General features: G+C 41.2%; 1 protein-coding gene across 2 annotated transcripts in view; it reads right to left on the bottom strand.

Annotated features, from left to right (window-relative positions):
* Positions 1–19,976, bottom strand: part of LOC109863273 (Kv channel-interacting protein 1) — a 146,039-nt gene that overhangs the window by 107,181 nt on the left and 18,882 nt on the right. Inside the window, exons 1-3 of one of the 2 annotated variants that reach the window (XM_020443512.1) lie at positions 5,783–5,855; positions 4,795–4,890; positions 4,642–4,710 (exon numbers count right to left, since the gene is read on the bottom strand). In XM_020443512.1, coding sequence (XP_020299101.1) covers positions 4,642–4,710; positions 4,795–4,885 — 160 coding nt within the window. In that variant the 5' untranslated portion in view covers positions 4,886–4,890; positions 5,783–5,855. Of the gene's footprint in view, positions 1–4,641; positions 4,711–4,794; positions 4,891–5,782; positions 5,856–19,976 lie in introns of those variants that run through there. The other variant, XM_020443515.1, reaches the window with a different exon arrangement.

Below are 19,976 nucleotides of genomic sequence, written 5' to 3'. Positions count from 1 at the left end.
ATCTCTCATGTGTAAATCATGTGTATTATATTGTTTGTAAGACGTATATAGCAGCTGTCGTTGCGGTGACAAGTTAAGTTCTCTGACGCTACACGGTAAAATAGAAACAATAATAGCGCGCGCCTCTGTTGTGCTAGTTATGTAAATTGCAACTGCAAGTAATGTAATTACGCGTTACAAAAAACCTTTTGCGCGCACATCTAGCCTTGTTATTTTTCCTTTAGAACAGTGCCTTCCAACTGATCACGTAACTGCATAGAAATCTTATGGCGCAAACCGCACATCGTGCGTGAGAAGACTCTGCTTTAGAAGACACACAGTAGTTGTAACTGCGATTATATTACAAGACGTGTGTGAGATGACGTAAATCGCGGCTGACGAGCGCTGCCACATCGCGAAACATAGCAAATAGCAAACGTTAAAGCGCTTTAGGGGTCGATGCTCTAGGGTCTGAGCCTTCAGGGTCAGTTTTAATCTTCCTCCCGAACTGTATATTGCTGCTTCCACACCAGAAGTTCCCAAGTGGCAAAATCCGTGACCGCCGCACACGCTCCTTCCCCAAGTCCTGCCCCAATTTACGATAACCGCAGTGGCTTTAATGCTGTTGGGTTATATCGGTGCAAATTTGGATTGTGGCAATGACAGGGCAATTACGGGGACCGATTTAGACCACGGCATATATCAAAATTGAACGCCTCTCCCTTTGATCTGAAATTCGGGGTCGGTCAGTTGTCGGCCGAAATAATCGTCCTTGTGGATGTTGTACGCACTGAGAATCTCTCATTCACATTTCAATGCGCCTAATTATTAAGTAATTAATTAGTCAGTTGTTTATGATCTCTGTCGCAAATTACAAGTACAAATAATGATCGCGAATGTAATAAAAACACAATCGCGAGGATCAACGAGATCCTTATTAGATCTCTCGTGAAAAGTTCATCTTCTTCAATAAGTAAGTCTCGTAAGAGGAAGTGAAATGAACTTCCGATATATATATATAATAGATTTTCACACGCTTATACTCTTTAAACTTCGAGAAGATCGGATAAATAGCTTATCTCCCTTTGCACACCCCGTCTCTCTATTTGGTTTCTTGTCAACCGTGGCGCGCGCTCCGTCAGAGTCACTGACGCCGCGAAAGCGGGGAAATTGAAATCGATGAAACGTGAAAGGAAGGCTTTGCGGGTTTTACTTACATCGAAATATCGAAACTTGGAGTCGAAATGTGTGATTACGGATTAGAGAAAGCCGAGAAGTTCACATCTTGTTTTTCCGTGTTGAAATAAGAGCTCGCCGACTACAAAGTTCGTTGCAGTATCGGATCGAGTCTCGTTTCTGTTGTCGCGTATATCTCGTCGTTATCGCAGCAGCACTGGTTGGTCGTCTCGCAAAAAAACAACTTAAACAGTTTGAATATCCAATTTAAGCAAAACGACGATTTTGTCACTTTCGCGCTCTTTTTCCGCGACACTTCGCGTTGTTTCGCGCGAAGTCTGAAACACACTCTCCATTTTCGCTGACTGCGCGTTTCACGTTGAATACTAATAAGCGTATGACGAGAATGCTCTTTTACTCAAGTGCACGTGGGGTTGTGCTTCAGCTCTCTCAACGAGAAACTCTTTCAACGTCGGTCGCTCTCCGTAATTTAACGTGGAGATTCACGTGACTGGCAACGCGAGAGGCGAGGGTGTTCCGAGAGGAACAATCGTCGCAGCTGTAAAAGTATCTTTGGGCGAAGTAATCTACTCCCGGGCGTGTACTACTGATTGTTGTTGCTCGTTTCAAAGTCAACTCGGCGAAAGGGAGTCGCAGAAGCGACACACATAGAGATGATACGAGAGAACGTCACCGGGCGTGGAAAATGTTGAAAACTGTTTCGCTCGCTGCATTTTCTGATTCAATTAAATCGAGCAGCGGTTAAAGCGGCGCGCGCTACTTGAGCTTGCTTTTCACACGTAATATAACTGAATTAATTTCGATTTTTTTGACATCATTATTTCACAATTCATTCTAGTCGGTACTTTAAAGACAAAAATTTGACAGATCTTTCAGAAGTGCCGATCATTGAATGTTTTACTCTATTGCATGTGTAAGACGATCTCATATACGATTGATGTAATCGTACGTAACCAGATATAGAATTCCGTACGCGATGATCTCTTTTTCCGTGTAATTGCATTTTTCAAGAGTTTGCAAAAAGATAAAAGCGAACGAACATGGGAATAATAATGTAAAAGCGAGTTGTCACCTTCAATTAAAAAAACAAGATAAAAGTTGAGACAAAAAAAATGACGGCGTTATTAAGAGAATATCAACAAAATAAAATAATGCAAATTGCATACGGCGCAGCTTTGTTACGTATATTTAAATGTATTCAATTACGACGTAAAATTGTAGAGACCAAAAGAGAAAGAGAGAGAGGTTGTACAAGGAGTTTTCAGCGGCGCAATTTCTCCGGAGAGATAGCGTTTTCCATTATTTATAGTTATCCAGCGGCTGAGATGATAAGAAACCGACGATGGAAGACACGGCCGCGGACGGTTCTTAAGAATCAGTATGATTTTTTCATTTTCGCACCGAAGGCGAAGTTAATTGTGACTCCCGGTCGGGATTAATGGCGGGACGTGAAAGTCGTTTCTGTTAGATAAGGAGACCGCCAGGATGGAGATAAATAGTATCACGGCAACGCTCGGTAGAGAGTGATTCAGACGTTTCGGGACAGAGTAAAAATATCAGAAAGAAAGTTAAAACCGAGCTGAAAAGAGAGATCTCCGTGAAACGCGCGAAGTCTTCTTATCACGACTTTTATTTTTCTTGCCCGAGAAACAAGAAAGAGAGCGAATCTAATCACACAAATTCACAAAAAGATTCCACTTAAAAGATTGACACATCAGTGTCCGACTGTAATAGAGAATATTTGTATAAAAAAATAAATTTAAATAAATAAGCTCGTGAAAATTTCAACAACAAATGAAGGGCCAGCCAATGCGAGCCGATCATTTAATATGAATTTCCATTCAATTCGTTGATTAAACGACTATTGGGTTTTTACGCGTCACTAAATCACTCTGTGGTACTTTTTTGGTATCGTAATTAAATGCTAATTGCACAAGACTTGAAGTTCTGTACGAGAGACAAGAATTGTAGGACGAATAGGCGAAATATCGTCCAACAAACGGGACAATTCCCTAGCAGGGACACGATACAAGTTCGCGCGCTATCTGATGCGAGTTTTGCACGCGAGTCGGCGAACAGTTTCACCTTGCGCGAGTTCTATCTGCCTGTTGTAAAGTCACTCGTAGATCTTCGCGAGTTGTCATAAATTTCTAAGGCGGCACACAGTTCGCTTGATAAGATAAATGATCAACTGCAAACACACACAATCAAAATTTAATGTGTGTTCGCGAGAAAATGGTATAAAAAGTGTTCAAAAAGCTCGTGGCGCTTTCTTTGAAGAAAAAACAAATGATAAACACAAAAATAATGAAGCAAATGTAACGGTCATTACTTTTAGAGGACCATTTGTCTTTTCGTAAAGCTCATTCTTATATAAATGTATATTAACGTCGACTGTTATTATACACAATGCGCGAGATACGACCTCACTTTTTTTTGTCTCTTTGCAGATTTAATATCGCGATACAAATATCTACAAAAATTTACACAGCTGTCATTGTAGTACGACAGATATTTATATAAACGACCTCGTTTTATTATTATCTATTGTAGAGATTTCGCAGTTTTTATACCGCATAAAAATTTTACACATTTATATACGTGTCAGGTCCTACGTAAGAATTGCTACACGCTTCTGATTAATTGAAATACACGGTACATATTAATACAGTGTTTATATTATGATAAGACGTCATGTATAACCATGTGATTGTCTATGCATCTATTTGCATTAGATTTTCTTAAGCAAATTTAACAGTTTGCTCTGAGTTACGAACTTCACCCACAAACTCATCACGACTATAGTGCCAAACTTCGAGAACGTATCTGAATATTTCATGCATAATTCCATTCAGAAGTGATAAATTGATACATTAAAAAGTTTTTTACACATAAAAGTTCGACCAACCAGCAATATAGTAGCATTAAAATCGCATTAACATTTTTATTATCTCTCCAATATTTCTTTTTATTACTTTTCAGTGTTTTAATTATACTCCGTTAATATCACGCTTATGTTGACATTGCATGCAGACTTACGATATTGCACAAATAAATTAAAAATAAATATCATTTATCGTTTGCCGATAGAAATTGTATTTTACAAGAAAATTTGATTAGTAGCGACATCTCGTGTGTGACACATCATTGATAATAAAAAAATATATTCAATAATGAAAAAAACAATTCCATGAGTTTTGCAATAATTCTTTGTGCACCACTTTATATAGTTTTGTCGATAAATCCTTTTCACAAAAAATTAAGATCATAAAGTTACACGATCCACACATTACAAATGTTACAAGAGTTATCAACTGACGATAAGTCACGGCGTTTATTCCTTAAGATTATCGTAGGTGGATTATGTTAGTTTTTTATATTAGTACACGATAAAGAAGCAGTTTAAAATATTTAGTAAACAGAAAAATACATAACTAAAACAAAAAAATCCCATTGAATACGTACAATAGAGGTCTTCGTTATCTGATTCTCTGTGATTGCTTCCATCAGTCGTTTTTTTCATTCTACGCCAAACTATAAAAAGAGCAATGTTAAACATTAAAATAAGTTTTTAGAGTGCGTGTGTTCTTGTGTCATACGCGTTTTGAGGTTCTTTACCGTTTCTCACAAATTTTCTAATGCTAGGTCTTTCTTTCTTTCTACTTCGAATGTCATCCCTTTGCCCAGAGTTGTGTACGTCCTCTTCCATGGTACCTGAGATAAAACAACAAACGAGAAAAAAACAAATATATTTTGTGTCGACACAACATACAAAATACAAATGACTGATAATAAATGACTTTTCGAAAATCAAAAAAGATGAGAGAAGAGCGGGAGAAGTTTCTATACTCGTTCTGCTATACTTCATCTCTTTCTGTACGTATGCACTTGCCGTGCATATATATCCAGAAGATATTTTTAGCGTAAGGCTTATACACATTGAATTAGCATCATGGACGCCGCAATTTCAAACGCTCGCTTTATCGCCGATGCACTAAGCATCGCGTGTGCACAGTTTCAAACTGTCATATCCAAAGTTCACGATAGAGAGAGAGAGAGAAAAAGAGAGAGAGAAAGAGAGAGAAAAAGAGAGAGAGAAAGAGAGAGAAAAAGAGAGAGAGAAAGAGAGAGAAAGAGAGAGAGAAAGAAGAGCAAGCTCTCGACGCGAAGTTTTTGCGACGTTCATAAATAAAACTAATAAGTAAGTTTTATTAAAAACGTGACGCGAAACTCGTCGCACGAAATAAATTTTGAACATTTTTCAAATACGTGTATTTTACTATGTCGGTGAATTAATCTGTCGCGTAGTTATTTGAAAAAAAAAACGCGAAAATGTTTTACACTCCTTGAAAACAATTTTAAAATATGAAGCGTTTTGTTTTACTTCCTTTTTTCTGAGTTTTACCAAACTTCACGAAAAACGCGCTGGTCGGAATCAAAAAAATCCGCTTTCAATTTTACAATTTTATTCGTACGTGCACGTCATTTTTATTCACGGTGCGTCAGGAAAAAATCATCATGTGAGCGCAGTAAACAGTAACGTTCTCGAAACTGACATAAGCTTCACACTCATTCGCGATCATTTATATTTTTGACAGAAACATACCGAGAGTCACGGGATCGCGTGGATCACTAGTATCGAAACGGCAGCGGTTTGTTAGTCGTCGCCTCTCGCGAAACACGCGCAACAGACTCCCATCGCATCAGTCAAACTACAATAATCTCGCGTGTCGTAGGCGGTTGGTAAGATAACCGAAGGCTATTCGCGAGTCACTTCGAAACGGGCGGCCAAGTGGCCGGCAGATCGTTGGCTGGCCAGGAGCCAGATCGTCCTACGCGATTCCGCATTTTTTCTCGCTAGACGAGAGGTCAGAGCACTCAGGGTCTCTACCCCCCGCGTATACATCCTCATCGATTCCAATTGTCGGGTGACGCGTGATTTCCGCACGAGCACAAAAAGAAAAAAACGAGACTTCGATCGCAAATGTAGCGTCCGTTAGAAAAGATAGCCCACGCGAAAAGCAAGCTGTGCAAGGTTTATCTTTTTCACAGAGATAATCGCATTGTTGCATGGTTTGCCAAGCAAAGTTTCACCTCGGTAATTCTATTTTGCATTATTTCGAAATGAACATTAAACGGCTATAAACTATTCGGTGACACTAGAAACTGCGGCGCGCATTTACGTGTGTGCGCGAGAGTATGTGCTCGCTCGTAAATTAACCTTCTGATTTTAATAGATACAGAACGCACACAAATAATTTCACGTGCGAATAAATCACGCGCGCGATACCAGTGTGAAATAACTTGGCGAAAAAAAAAAACTCATTAATCATGTCGAAACTTGGTGAAAGAATCAATGTGAAAAATTCTGCTGCAATAAATATATATAAAAATTCCTTCTCAGCGAATATATTCTCCGCTCGAACGAATATACTCCATTAAACCGCCGTTATACTTACAAACGACAGAGGACAGAACGACGGGCGGCAAGCGACAGAAAATGTCTTTTGTAAACGCATTATTTTTGCATTCTGTTTTGAATATTATTATAAGCACAATAGTAAATGTAATAATAATAATAACATAACAATATTTTACAAAATATAAAAATAACAAAAATAATGCGTTACAACTACAAAAGGCATTTTCTACTTATTACGTGTATTAGTTTAATTATTTTTTAAGTATATTATATATTTTATATTAGTACTGAAAAAACATCTTCTGTTTGCTTTTCTTGCCCCCGTGGGAATACGGGGTATATATCGCGGACATTCGGCGACGCGGCAAAAACAATCTTGTTGCTAAGCAACACTTAACTGTACAGCCGCTTTGAGCCCTCGTCGCTTTACGCGAGGCGGCGGTTTCCAGATAGTAACTGTCGCCGGAGCGCAATCATCGGTCGGCCTACAAGGAAGGCGTTTTAATACCCTTTAGAGCGACCGGCGGCGGTGAGCACCACGCAAGAAAGTCTGCGATGTGTGTGCACAGTTAGACCTACCGGTGGTCTTCTCGTGCTGAGAAATTTATATGGCGGCCGCGACAATCGCTCTCAGCCACCCCGCGCACATGTCCGTTCGTCATCGGATGCTGCGCTAATTGGACCACCGGCTAGTGCCAACGGACTTTGTTGTTGACACTCCTCTTTAAACGCGTATAGTGTCGATTGCTCATGTTTTTTTTATTATTTGCACTAGCGTGTCATATGTAATTAATTTTCAGCTCCCAGATCTGTTTTTTTTGTCTCATTTAATTAAGGTGATATATTACCAAGTTATATTCTTTTTTCGCTCCTAATATCTCTCCGAACATCTCAAAAATTTTAACAGTAGCTTGTTAAAAGAAAAGAGACGCAGAAGATGGGCTTTTACCCATAATATACCCGTGTGTTATTCTCGAAACGAATATCCCATTGAGACCACGCATTTCATGGTCTCCGCGTGTTCGGCTCGCAATTTCGCGCCATTCAGGTGTGTTTGCTTTTCTGTCTGAGATATCGCGTGCATCTTCGCACCGAGAAAATTGTCTCGGTTTTTGTCAGCGCGCGTATAAAGTGCACACGCTCATTTAATAATAAAAGGCAGACCACTCGACCTCAAATCAAGTGTCAAAATCAGATAGCGATCGAAAAATCGTCGGACAATAATAATGTGGAACTATATTCATCGCGGTATTTTATTTCACTCCAATTACTACTCGTGTCTTTCTTATATATGTCTCTGGAATACGGTTTATCTGTACTTATCGTTTTCTCTTGTCATTTTTTCTTCTTTCGACTCTTTGATCCAAAACGCAAAGACGTTCATTTAACAGAACGTCGGAGTGACAGTCGAAGTTGCAAGCCGGAATTGCGCTCTCTTTGAGAAGAAAAAAAACAGTAGCGATTATATATTATTTTATCGACAAGTTTCGGACGGTTTTCGTTTATGCGCGCGATGATCAGGGAACGAGCGATCCAAAACGTTGTGTTTTCTCGCTTCTCATTTATTTCACTGACAAGTGAAATTCTTTTGACATAATTCTCTTTTATCCTGTAAGAGCGGTAAATTAATGCTCTTTAACTAAATTAATTACACCAATGGTAATTACACTTAAAGCGCGCGCCAGTACATCTCGCACTAAACGGTGCCATCGCTTCTTGCGCGCGAATCTCCTCCTTCACATCTCTCCCTATTCATTGTCGTCATCGTCATCCTCTTCTTTCTCTCAACGTATCTCACTCGAACGCGATGCTGTTTGACGATAATCGCTGCCTCCATTGACTATCCGTAAGAGCGTGAAAAACACATGTTCGCACACAAACAAATATAATTGGGCGAGCATTTTTGCAGACGTAAAAGCGACACGCATACCACGGCCGTATTTGTCGTTCGAACTATCGCGGTGAAGATTCTATCGAATGTATCCACCGCCATTTGATACAATTTGATTTTTTTTTTTTTTTAAGGAACAGTAAATCGCACGCGATATTTAACGTATTTTTTTTCTATTTTTTATGTATTAGATTTATTCATATTTATTTGATAACGTTGAGATGTGAAAAGATATTGTACGAATTCTCGAATTAATTTGATAATAAAAAATCACAAACATTTTTTCTGAGTCACATACGAATAATTACAGGCGGTTTGAAAAGCAATTTTACGAGATAGTTATGTCGATCCATGTTCATTCAGTGTTTCTCCCGATGGAGAAATCCAAGCACGAAATCGATTTCTCAAGACCCCGAGGTATCAGAAAGAAAAGAAGAGCTATAGAGAGAAGAAAGATATCTCCCCTCCTCCCCCGCGCGATAAGAGCCGGGGAGAGAAACGAGAAGGAAAACGCTCGACGAGATGCGCGCGGAGCAACCTGGCGGGAGGGCCAGGCAAAGGGGGGCCCGTTTGTCGGACATACCTTGGGGCCACCCTGGCGTCTAATTGCGTGTAATGCACTCCCGGCTTGGCAGGCCTCGAGTTACCGCCAGAGGAGATCCGAACGAAAAACTCGGGTCGCGTTGCAGCAAAACCCCCGGACAAACGCGGGGACGCGGTGCTATGTCCGGAACGCTCGGACCCACACGACGACGCGGAGAACCGTCCTCCAGGACGTCGATCCCCCCCCTCCCCCTCGTTTTGCGATCCATCGTGTGCGGGGTCGCGTCCTTTCCGGCTCGGAGTTCGCGTCCTCCGCGATTCCTCTCTCCCCGCGGAATGTCACCGCCTGCCTTCTGACCGCTAAAATGAAGACGTGTTTCTTCACCGCGCCGAGAGCCGTCTTCCGCTCGGACGAAACCCTATCTGCCGTGAATTCTGCAGCTAAATACTTAAAAAAAAAAAAAAAACAAAAGAAAGAACACGATTGACACAAGAAAATAACCGGAGACATATTGACACGAAGTGTGTCTATCGAAATTGCAAAGAGCAAAGTGTTCTACTACTGTCACTGCTCTCTTTCTCTCTCTCTCTCTCTCTTTCTCGATATTCTTCTTCAGAATAGTTCTGTAAAACGGACGTCTTTTACGAGGATCCGAGGAGAAGTTAAAGAGAAATCGTCCGAATCCCGGAGCAGAGAGGCGGCAATCGTCTCCAATGTGAGAGGGAGAGACGGTCTTCGTCCGGTGGAACGAGAACCACGAGAACGCGATTATTTAGCGTACAGCTAAGATCTGTCGGTGCTGGGTTTTTTGTCGCGCGGGAGCTTATTATGAATAATGATTTATATCTCGTCTGCGCGTTCGGGGTGTTCCCTCGGAGACCGAGCGAGCCGAAGAAGGTGAGATAAGGACGGGCTTACGGGTGGCGATGCACGACCGAACGGGACGCATACAGAAGAGTTAATAACGGTCGCGTGTTGTAATACCTGCCATTATCCCGCAAACCGAACCGCCTAACAAGCTACCTACTAATAACACACACGACGCGGCGCGGCACACACGATCACGTGCGTGATCTTTTTTTAACTCGGGAGACCTTATATCGAGTTTTTGTTATCGCGATTGCTAGCTGCTGCGCCGTCGATATCGTATGTCGATCAATCGAAATAAACTGCCGTCGTTAAATCGATGGAGAAACAACGATGGAAATTAGGAAACGTGAGAAGTCTCTCTCGGATCGACAGAAATCACCGAATCGAGAAAAATGCAAGCATTTTTACCGGTTGCACAATGAGACGCGTGAGATGCAACTTCACGAGACACTAGGTGTATAATAAATTTCACACAATCCGACTTAATTATTATTGATACTGTTAATTTTCTTTATTGTATTTTTAAAAATTTTAGACGTAATTCTGAGAACGATTCGAAATTAGCGAAACACGTGAAATTATTATTTTTAGAGTGAAAAGATTTCTGCACACGCCACCGAGTTCCGGTGTGTAAACTCTCATTGGCCTTCTCATCTGAATTCTTTGTCACAATGTATACTAATTGCTCGAACAATACTTCGAATTAAAATTATTACGTCAGTCTACGGGTGCGAGAAGTCGGTCATGGCGATACACGGGGGATGTAAGCGAGGTCGGCAAGTTAAGCACAAAAGACCGCTCGGCAAAAGTCAATCAGTAACGGGGCAATTATATCCGGTCGAGTGAATCGCGCTCTCGATCTCGTCTTCACTCCATCTGTCATCGGTCGGGGAGGCAAGGAAGCAGCCGAATAGAGAGAGCGAAAGAGGTGAGGAAGGAGCAGCTTTTACGAGCCGCGAGATGACAGGGCGCAACGGAGAAACGCCAACTTCCGGCTAAGCATTTTTTCAATCGCCCGCTCGCCGTGTTCTCTCTCTCTCTCTGACTCCGTATAATTTCTTTGTGTCTCCGGAACACGCTTTACAGATCGCTAGACTTGCACGCAAGTTCGTTTTTGCTTTTCTATATGAAGCGTGTAATGATAAAAACGACCATTCAAAAAAATTGTACAAAAAAATCCGACGCAAAATTTAATATTTAAATAAATTACACAATTATTGTATTTGTTTGTAAATAAATCGCGCGAAACGCGATGGCGTTTTCATATTACACATATATGCGCTGTTCGAGTATGCGATCCGTCGAGTTTTTTGCGACGTTAACGACAAATTGCAGAAGCGAACAGAAACTGGTTTTGGAGAAACGAGCTCTTCAATTATTTGTAACCTCACACAGAGCAGGCACCGATAGAGAAAGAAGTAATATGTTTAGAATGTTCCCGGGTCGTTTCCAGAGCGTCGAGATGGTTGACTTCTCCTCCATCTATGCGTGTACACGGCGTGTTTGTTCGTCGGCCGGTCGTCGCAATTACGGATCGGGGCCGGACCGAGAAAAACGCCCCAGCGCATCGCTTGCCAATTACTGGAAGGAAGGGCAAGGGAGGTTCCAATTTGCTGCAAACGTCTCACAACGAAGGGCGGAAGCGGCACGGAAGGGTGTGGCGGTGTATTTGTCGATCGCGAATCGCGTGGATACATTCCGACCGGCGCGCACGGAAACTCACGAGAGAGCGTGAAACGCGCGTGTGTGCACGCGGGGCTTGTTATTGTGACGCCAATTCCACGGAAATTTACGGAAATTTATCGGGATCCACCGAGAAGATAAATTTGCACTTTTGCAAGAACAAACATGGGAAACATGTCAAATGTGATATTTTAAATTGATTCTGAATCGCTTTATTGGCGCCCTAAAAGTAAAAACCGTGAATTCTGACGGATTTTACTTGATTGTAAAATATTTCAAAAATATTTTGTAAAAATTCTGACGTCTTCTCTCAAGTGTCTATTATTATGTCCTGTTGTTTATTTAACGAAAGAACAATTTATATTCACGCGTGCTCTTGCTACACATTGTCATCGGCAACAGATGGAGCGACTAACATATCGAATTCGTTATATCGTCCGGTTGATTCGTTAATCAAGTCGCAACTGACCCCTAAATGACAGGATAAACAATCCGGCGAGACAATACGGCGAGAAGTATGGACGGAGCGTGTCAGGTGATCACAAATGCAACGCGGGTTCCGTGCCGACGGGTCTCTTTGTCGGCGAATCCGCGCGGGCAAATGCGAAAGCCATGAATGTAGTTGAAACGGCACGAGCTCAGGCATGAGAGGTGTAAACGGTAGAGAAGCGACGTCTGCTGACGCAGTCCGGAGCTTCCTCTTCGGTCAGACTTCCTGTCGGAAACGATCGTCGGGATTCGCGCGAGGTAGGTGCTCATTCTAATGACGCGATTTAATGTCGCGTGTCAACGTCCAAAAAATTTTCACACGAGCGCGATCGATCACTCGATTGACTTTCTCATCGTAAACGATATTCACGACGAGACGACACGCGAAACGTCTGATATAATCTGGCAATTAATAAATAAAACATTTGTAAACTCAATTAAATTTAAATTGTCTTAAACGTTAAACAATAACGTCTTAAATAAAAAAACACTACGCACACAACTCAGATAATTTAAAAAATTTTCTGTGACATCCTATAAACGTTGCTGGGATTCTAAAGAGAGAGAACGCGCGCATGGGCACAATAAAAATATCGAATTGCATGAATGAACTCTCATAGAAACGTCGAATGAATGAATTAAAACGGAATGCCATTGAGAACCATTATTATGAATACAATGCCACATGTCGGCAGCATCAGAGAAACGGAGTTTCACGTGCGCGTAAATGTCCTTCCATAGGTATCTCGATCGATCGGGTTTCGAGAATCGTTGAAGACTCGAACGACGTTTAAGATCGAATCGATCGAATGAGAGCGATTGCGACCCATACACGATATTTACGTTAATTCGATGTGCGCGATCGCCGTAGGTGGTCGAGGAAGGTGTGGCGCGCGTCGATGCCGCCGAAAATCGCGACATCTTCGACAGCGCCTCGACATCCGGAGGAAGACGTCTCGCTCGCGCATATTAATTGTGCTGCTTATTGCCGATGCTAATTAATTCTTCTAATTAACTAGGCGACGCGGATAGCGTCGGCCGTTAAATACAATAGACGCGACGGGTCTATCATATGTATTTATTAACACTTGTGTTGCAAAACGATTTTTTTTTGTTTTTTTGTTTTTTTGTTTTAAATACTTTCCGAACTGTTTTTACGATTACTGCGTTTCAAGAAAGAAAACCGTTTACTATAAATTTACTGTAGAATATTACTTTTTTTTTCAATCGCGTCCCGTCTAATTTCTGTTTGGAAACGCTGCGTTTTACGTTACGTAAATTCATTCAGCGTTCTTTTGAAAATGTTTGACTGCGCACAACATGTCTTAATAAGAAAAATCGAAAAGTTCGCAACGTTGATTGTAAACGCGGCCCAATACCAGAAGAGCGGCGAGTGTTGTGACAGCTTCTTGGAAAAGATTAGGCGTCGTTAGCGGCCTTCGCCGGGCGTCGACCCTACCGGTAGTCGGTACTTTCTTTCTCGGCGCTTGCGGTGCTCTCTTGCGCGTGCGTTTGTTTCAAGATATCGCGGGGCCCAGACATCGAATGTTTCCGTATCGAAGCCGGCAAAGCCGGCCGTCTGGTCTTCTCTCGGTGAGAACTTCCCTCGAGACAAGATCGCTGTAAATTCCACAGCGATCAGCCAGAGAAGTTCTCGTCCGCCATGTTAATCCTAAGCAGTGCGCGGCTCGGCTTCAGCCGCCATTTTGATACCATTCTCTTTGTTGAGGGTATTCGAATCGCATGAGTGCGCTTGAAAAGTATGGCGGTTTGTGGCACGGCCACACGAAATCCCCGTGCGCTCGCGCGTACGATAAAATGTTTTACCTCGATCGCGAGACTTAAAACTCTTCCCATCCGAACAATCATCGTCGTTTCTCCGAGTCAGCAATTGTAATTCGAATAAGACGAAACTTTAGACGCGACATCAACGGGAAGACAACATCGCGTCGCTTATTGTTCGCATTTGGCGTGCCGAGCGCAACACACTGCGCAATCGTAATAATCAGTGCACAAATGAACTCACGCTGCACCTGACAAGACGCAAAATTCGACAACAGCAACTTTCTCACTTAAATCGTTTTTGTTTTTTTCAATCGTTTTCGTTGTTGTATAATAAGACTTCCGATCCGGGTATCGGGATATTTGTAATCTTGATAAATGTCAACAATTTGACAAATAACATAAAGATGATTAGACGAGAGTCTGGTTTTTTCTCAAACAAGTTACTGATCTGCGAAATTCTAAAAATACGCACAAAAGTTTATTAATTTTGTACAAAATTCATTCAAAACGAGACAATTTATGGAAAATGGTTTACTCGGGCAACTACTCTGAATACTCACTAACTCACAATTTAAGTTTTAAAATCCCCAAAAAGTGTGAGAATTTTAACATTTCAAAAAATACGTCACAAGAAAATCTATTAATAACCTTGTCGTAAAATGTCAAGGAAAACCACCTGACTCCATAAATCAACGGACCTATAAAGAAAACATTGCGGACACATTATCTCTTCGGGGACCGGGTTGAAAGATTTGGGTTCGGCGATCTTTTCCCAAAGGACCTTTTTCATCTACTGAGTTGTTAAACTTTTACACCGATTTGACGAGCTGGCGCGTGGTGAGACCACAAAAATTCTCGAAGGGAATAACGGCACTATCCACAAGATGACAAAAGATCACCTATCAGAATAGCGTTTACATTTAAATTAATTGTATTATCATAAAAAGAGATTATGTTTAAAATCAATATCTCAATTATAAACTCCAAAAAGAAAAGATTTAAGACTTTTCCGACAACTCAATAAATATCGCTCTGTGGAAAAAATCAAGCCATTTCGATTCCAGCGAAGGTTTTAATGTTGACACGTGAACGATTGACGTGGGCCTGGATTGCCGGGACAATTTCAGATCTGCCTCCTCGGCAGCATCCTTTCTTGATCCAGGGTGATGATCTCTCTCTCTGAGGTTGCTGGGGCGTGGCGCTCTTGCATACCGGTTCCACCATTGGTCCGTGCAGTTTAAAGCGACCGCGAATACCAATATGCTGTACGGTACGACAGGTTTTATTATCGATCAACCCATGACCACGTCGGAGTAATTGAGACCTTGCTTGCGTGCAAGTATGGTAGCTGCATGTGTGACGCCATGTAATTTACGATATGGCGGAATTTGCGTATATACGCACATTAACTCGTATTTAAATCGTAAAATATTACAACAACGAGTACATTTTCTAAACAATTTTTTTTTACCACGCAGAGGTTTTATAAATCTTTCAACAATTGTGGGAGTGAATGTGTATACACGCACGTTTAACTTTCAAAATTGAAATAATAAATAAATTTTCTTAACAATGTTTTTCAACACACATTATATCGCCCGCGGAGAGGTCGCGTAAATTTTCCAACAAAACCGCGCAGCGAAATTATTTATGCTACAAATTACACACAGAATTGTACAATATCTTTCTCTTTGATATATTCAATATATATTTTACATGTATTATCATATATTTTCATGTGCTCTAACAGTAAAAAAACACACGCCTGTGGTATATAACGAGAGAGCGGGATTGTGAGACAAACTCTCACATTGTTACACGTAACGTAGTTATTTACACATTGCATATGCATTACATAATAAAACGACACGTATGCAGATGTGCAGTATAATGTGCGCCCGTTACTCCGGTCTCCTCTGAGACACAAGGTGCAACCGGTAGAACGCGAGAGCACCTTGTATACCAAGAACGGGCTCGCGCGCAACGCGTGGAAAACGCGGTCTGATTCCGCGTAAACTACCGTCAATTCTAACAAATCATGAAAATTCATAGGAATCGCTTCCCGGGATCGAGTTACGACGCGACCTCGTAGCTTTTCCACGAAGCAAGACCAGGTTGAACGATCGAAAAGACCAACCGGACTGCCTTCCGACGGTTAAAGCAATGGCTCACGAGGTTCTGAGCTGCGCTAAACAAATTAGTATTGTACACAATGCATGCATGCATTTTCCGATAATAATCTAGCTGATAGACTTCGACCCACGCCCGCGCGAATGCACGTGCGATTGCGAAATAAAATGAAAAAATATGTCCACAACAGAGATAAGACCGACGCACGCGAAATGACACATTGGCGTAGCTTAGATGTTTTGCCGCGTTAAGAAATATGTCGCAATTTTTTTACATTCACCACACAAATGTGTGTGTGTGTTTATCGATACTATAAATATATAATCTGTAACGCTATACTCGAAATTTATATCCCATGTTACGCCGTTCTGAAAACAAGTGATTTAACATGGTTGGATCATTAGATGTTGATTAAGATGATTTGGTGTTGTGTGAATAATTGACTTTGTGACGCAATATCAAAACCGAGAGTGCGCGAGAAAAATGCAAAATTAACAGACGATTCTCACGTTTATCGACGTAATGAAAGATAGGGCACACGGGATTTCCCGGGAGAGAAGTTGCCACGTGAATCCCCATCGCGCGAGTGACATGTATTGTCTAATCTAAGACATGCAAGTTTTTAACACGTAAAAAATCCAGTTCCAACAAAAAAAAAATCGTGATGTACAAGATCACGAATTATGAAAACTCGAGAAAAGAGAACTTCGATAATAAATAAAAAACATTGCAGCTTTGTCAAGACAAATATCGATCGATTTTCTAATCAACAGACTCACGTGACTGTAATTATGCACAGAGATTTTACACGTAATTTTCATATTACGTGAAAAATGTAAAAATTGAAACAATACAGATGTACAATATTACACACATTTTTTTTTTTTTAATTTGAAATGCTTCTAATCTTACTTGCACACGTGTGCGATATATTTTATAAAATAACGTGTGTGTGTAGGAAGCTTCGTTTTAGAATTTCAACCATTCGACTTCCGTAAGACACGCTGGGTGTGTGACGTCTGCTTGTTTGACCCAAAAGTGGTGAGCGCTTTAATTTTAGATCCATGCAATAGATATTTGCGAAAGTAGCGACTATCAGGAACTAAATTCACGAGCTTCTAAATTTGAACCGACTAAGTCTAAGAGAACGTAGGCGGTCGTCTTCCTTATTCACGATGTTTCTTTAACATAGATTAATACACACACACATACACGCGCGCCATTTACTCGTGCGTAGCCAAAACCTCTTTGCAAATACAAAGAACGATTTGGTCAATAAACGTTTTTAGAGCGGTTAGTAAGTACACTTCCTCATTAATAGTTATTACGTAAGTCTCGGTATTATTTTTATCTCATTGCGATTCCCGTTGTACCGTCGCGAGTACTATGCCACACGTTATATGTTATGACGTGAAAAACTTACAAAATAAAAAATAAAAAAAATAGAAAGCACAAAAAGTATAAATTGTACAAACTAAACAAAACAATCAAGTTCACACGTTTCGTAGATTTGTTATGAAAAAAGCGTACCTCTTTTGCCTCAGACAAATTGAAGAAAAATATTAGTCACGATAAAAGATTTCACACGTGAACAATTTGGAACTTGTCCATTAAATCTATGGAAGTTATTTATGAACATCGTTTTGACGCGCGAGCGAGTTTGTGATCTATGCGAAATTTCGCATTAACAAGCGAATCGCATATATTAAACGATCACGGCGCGAAGAGATTACATAGTCATTAATCGGGACGAACGCGCACCAAAATTGATTACGGTTCTTACGCGATTTACATACAATTGTAATTCGAAGGTATCTCGTGTCATCACGCCGAGGCGAGATTCCCGTTACCGCGAGAGAGAATGGTCGCGTCACTTCAATTAACGATAATTGATGCCGAAAATGTTGGCGCTTATTTATTCGCGCGTAGATTTCACGTGCGACGCACACCCGCGCACGTTACTTTCCATGTGCGCAAAGATCGTGCGGGAAAGAGAGAAAGAAAGACGGAAACACCGCACACGCGAGGAAACGAGAGAGAAAAAGCGAGAAGACACACGCGAGAGACCCCACCACACGCGACCAACGTCGAAGCCACATATCTACATACTAGCGGAGGAGTAGGCTACACCTACACACGCTCTCGCACAACACTCAATACCGCGACGAACACGCTAGACTGATATATTCAACCGCGTTTGTTCTCCACGGTCTCTCGCCACGGCAGCCAGTTCCTCGCCACACGATCGCGTTCCGTTCGCGGACTTATCGAGGTCTTATCTCGCGAAAAAAAAGAAGAGAGATTCCGCGTGTAATTTCCCGTCGCAGGTACGCGAGTCAGCGCACACGCTTTTCTGCAAGAGGGAAAGGTCATCGGGAGCTAACGCTCGAAGGAAAACCGCCGCTTTGTGGGCCCACTGCCTCGTTCGACGCTGGTGACACCGTTATCCCGTGTCCTTGAACAGACACCAGCCGCGCAAAGAAACGCTCCAAGCTACGAAGTCGCTATACGTTTGTCAGGTTTGTTTCCTGTCCGACGCGTGTATCGACGTGGAAGATTCCAACCTGCGTCGAGAGAGGGAAAGAGAAAGAGATTCACCGGCTCGGAAAAAGACGCCGTTCGCTTCAAGGAGATAAACTTGAAGAGAGCGCATCTTCGCCGGGAAAACGGTAAGCTCTTTGGAATTTCGATTGATTATGCAACCGTTTTATGTATACACACGCGCGCATGTGTTGCTCCGCGAATCCAATACGGTTGATTTTATTTAAGGTCACTCTCGATTCTCGCATTGTGAATCGAAACCGAGAGGAATTAAATTTCAATAGAACGAAGTCGGTTTCGAGAAAACTCGTTATGTAAGACGCTTAGTAACAACACGAAGCAGCAGGAAGTACATACGCGTGGTAAATAATTCGCGAGAAGTGGAGCTAAAATATATTGCAAAATGTTTCCCTCCGCGTTGCTCGCGATCTTCGTGTTTTTTAAAACTTTAACGTGCTTTTTACATGGCTGTTGTTAAATTTCAAAATTTACTGAATAAAAAAACATGTTGATTTACGAGTCAGCTCGGCTCGGTATTTAAATGCGATAATATCACGTGCAAAAAGTTGAGACGTCCGCCTTAGCGCGACGTTAAGTGAATCCATTTGTGGCAATATAAATACCTCGTGTCTTTGAGAATGACCTAAATTAATAATCGCGTAGTTATGCATCAAACAGAGAGATCGTGTTTCTGCAATCGAACGTGAGCAAATTTCAAAGACAACATCAATCGATATATTTTGTCAACACAAGACGTTTTTGCTGCATAATTGTATTTTATTATTCGATAAACCGATTGTCTAACTCGACTTCACCTCGTGCTCGATATCGCTCTTAATTGTAAATAACATTTTTACTCATCTCTATCTAGGTTTTTTTTACGCAACACAATCCAGACAGCAAGAGAATCCTGTCGCACACAGATTCTTTTTTATAAAATCGAACCGCTGAAACGTGTTTATAAGGCGAGTCTTTTAAAAATAAAAATGTTTTACGAGACAATTTATTAGCAGATATTTCTACACACACACACACATACATGTGCACAGCGAGATCATATCAAAACAGCGCGCGATTCCAGGAAATTAAAAACTTGACGAGGAATAGTTTGAAAAACAAGCGTTAAATTATCAAGAAAATTACAAAGGAAATACAACGTAGCTCCGCGTGAAAATCAGCAAATAATTATACCTGTGTTACGTTAATTCTAATCCTGCCAACCACAATTTTTTTTGTCATTCTTAGAGTGAAACGTAAGTCTGACGCGTTTTATTTTAATTTTAAGATATTTAAAAAATTTCGCAAAAATTCCGGCATTTTCTTTGAAGTGTTCGAAACTCACGCGAACACGTCGGACATTGTCGTTCTTATTGTTATTAAACAATATTTATTATTATTATTGAACATTATTATCTCCGTGAGAGAAATCAACTCTATTTTTAAGA

This window comes from Pseudomyrmex gracilis, unplaced genomic scaffold (genome assembly GCF_002006095.1).
Source record: "Pseudomyrmex gracilis isolate BER0280 unplaced genomic scaffold, ASM200609v1 scaffold_11, whole genome shotgun sequence".
Lineage (NCBI taxonomy): Eukaryota > Metazoa > Arthropoda > Insecta > Hymenoptera > Formicidae > Pseudomyrmex > Pseudomyrmex gracilis.
The sequence above is the reverse complement of the archived record's forward strand: the minus strand, read 5'-3'. Positions and strand labels throughout refer to the sequence as shown.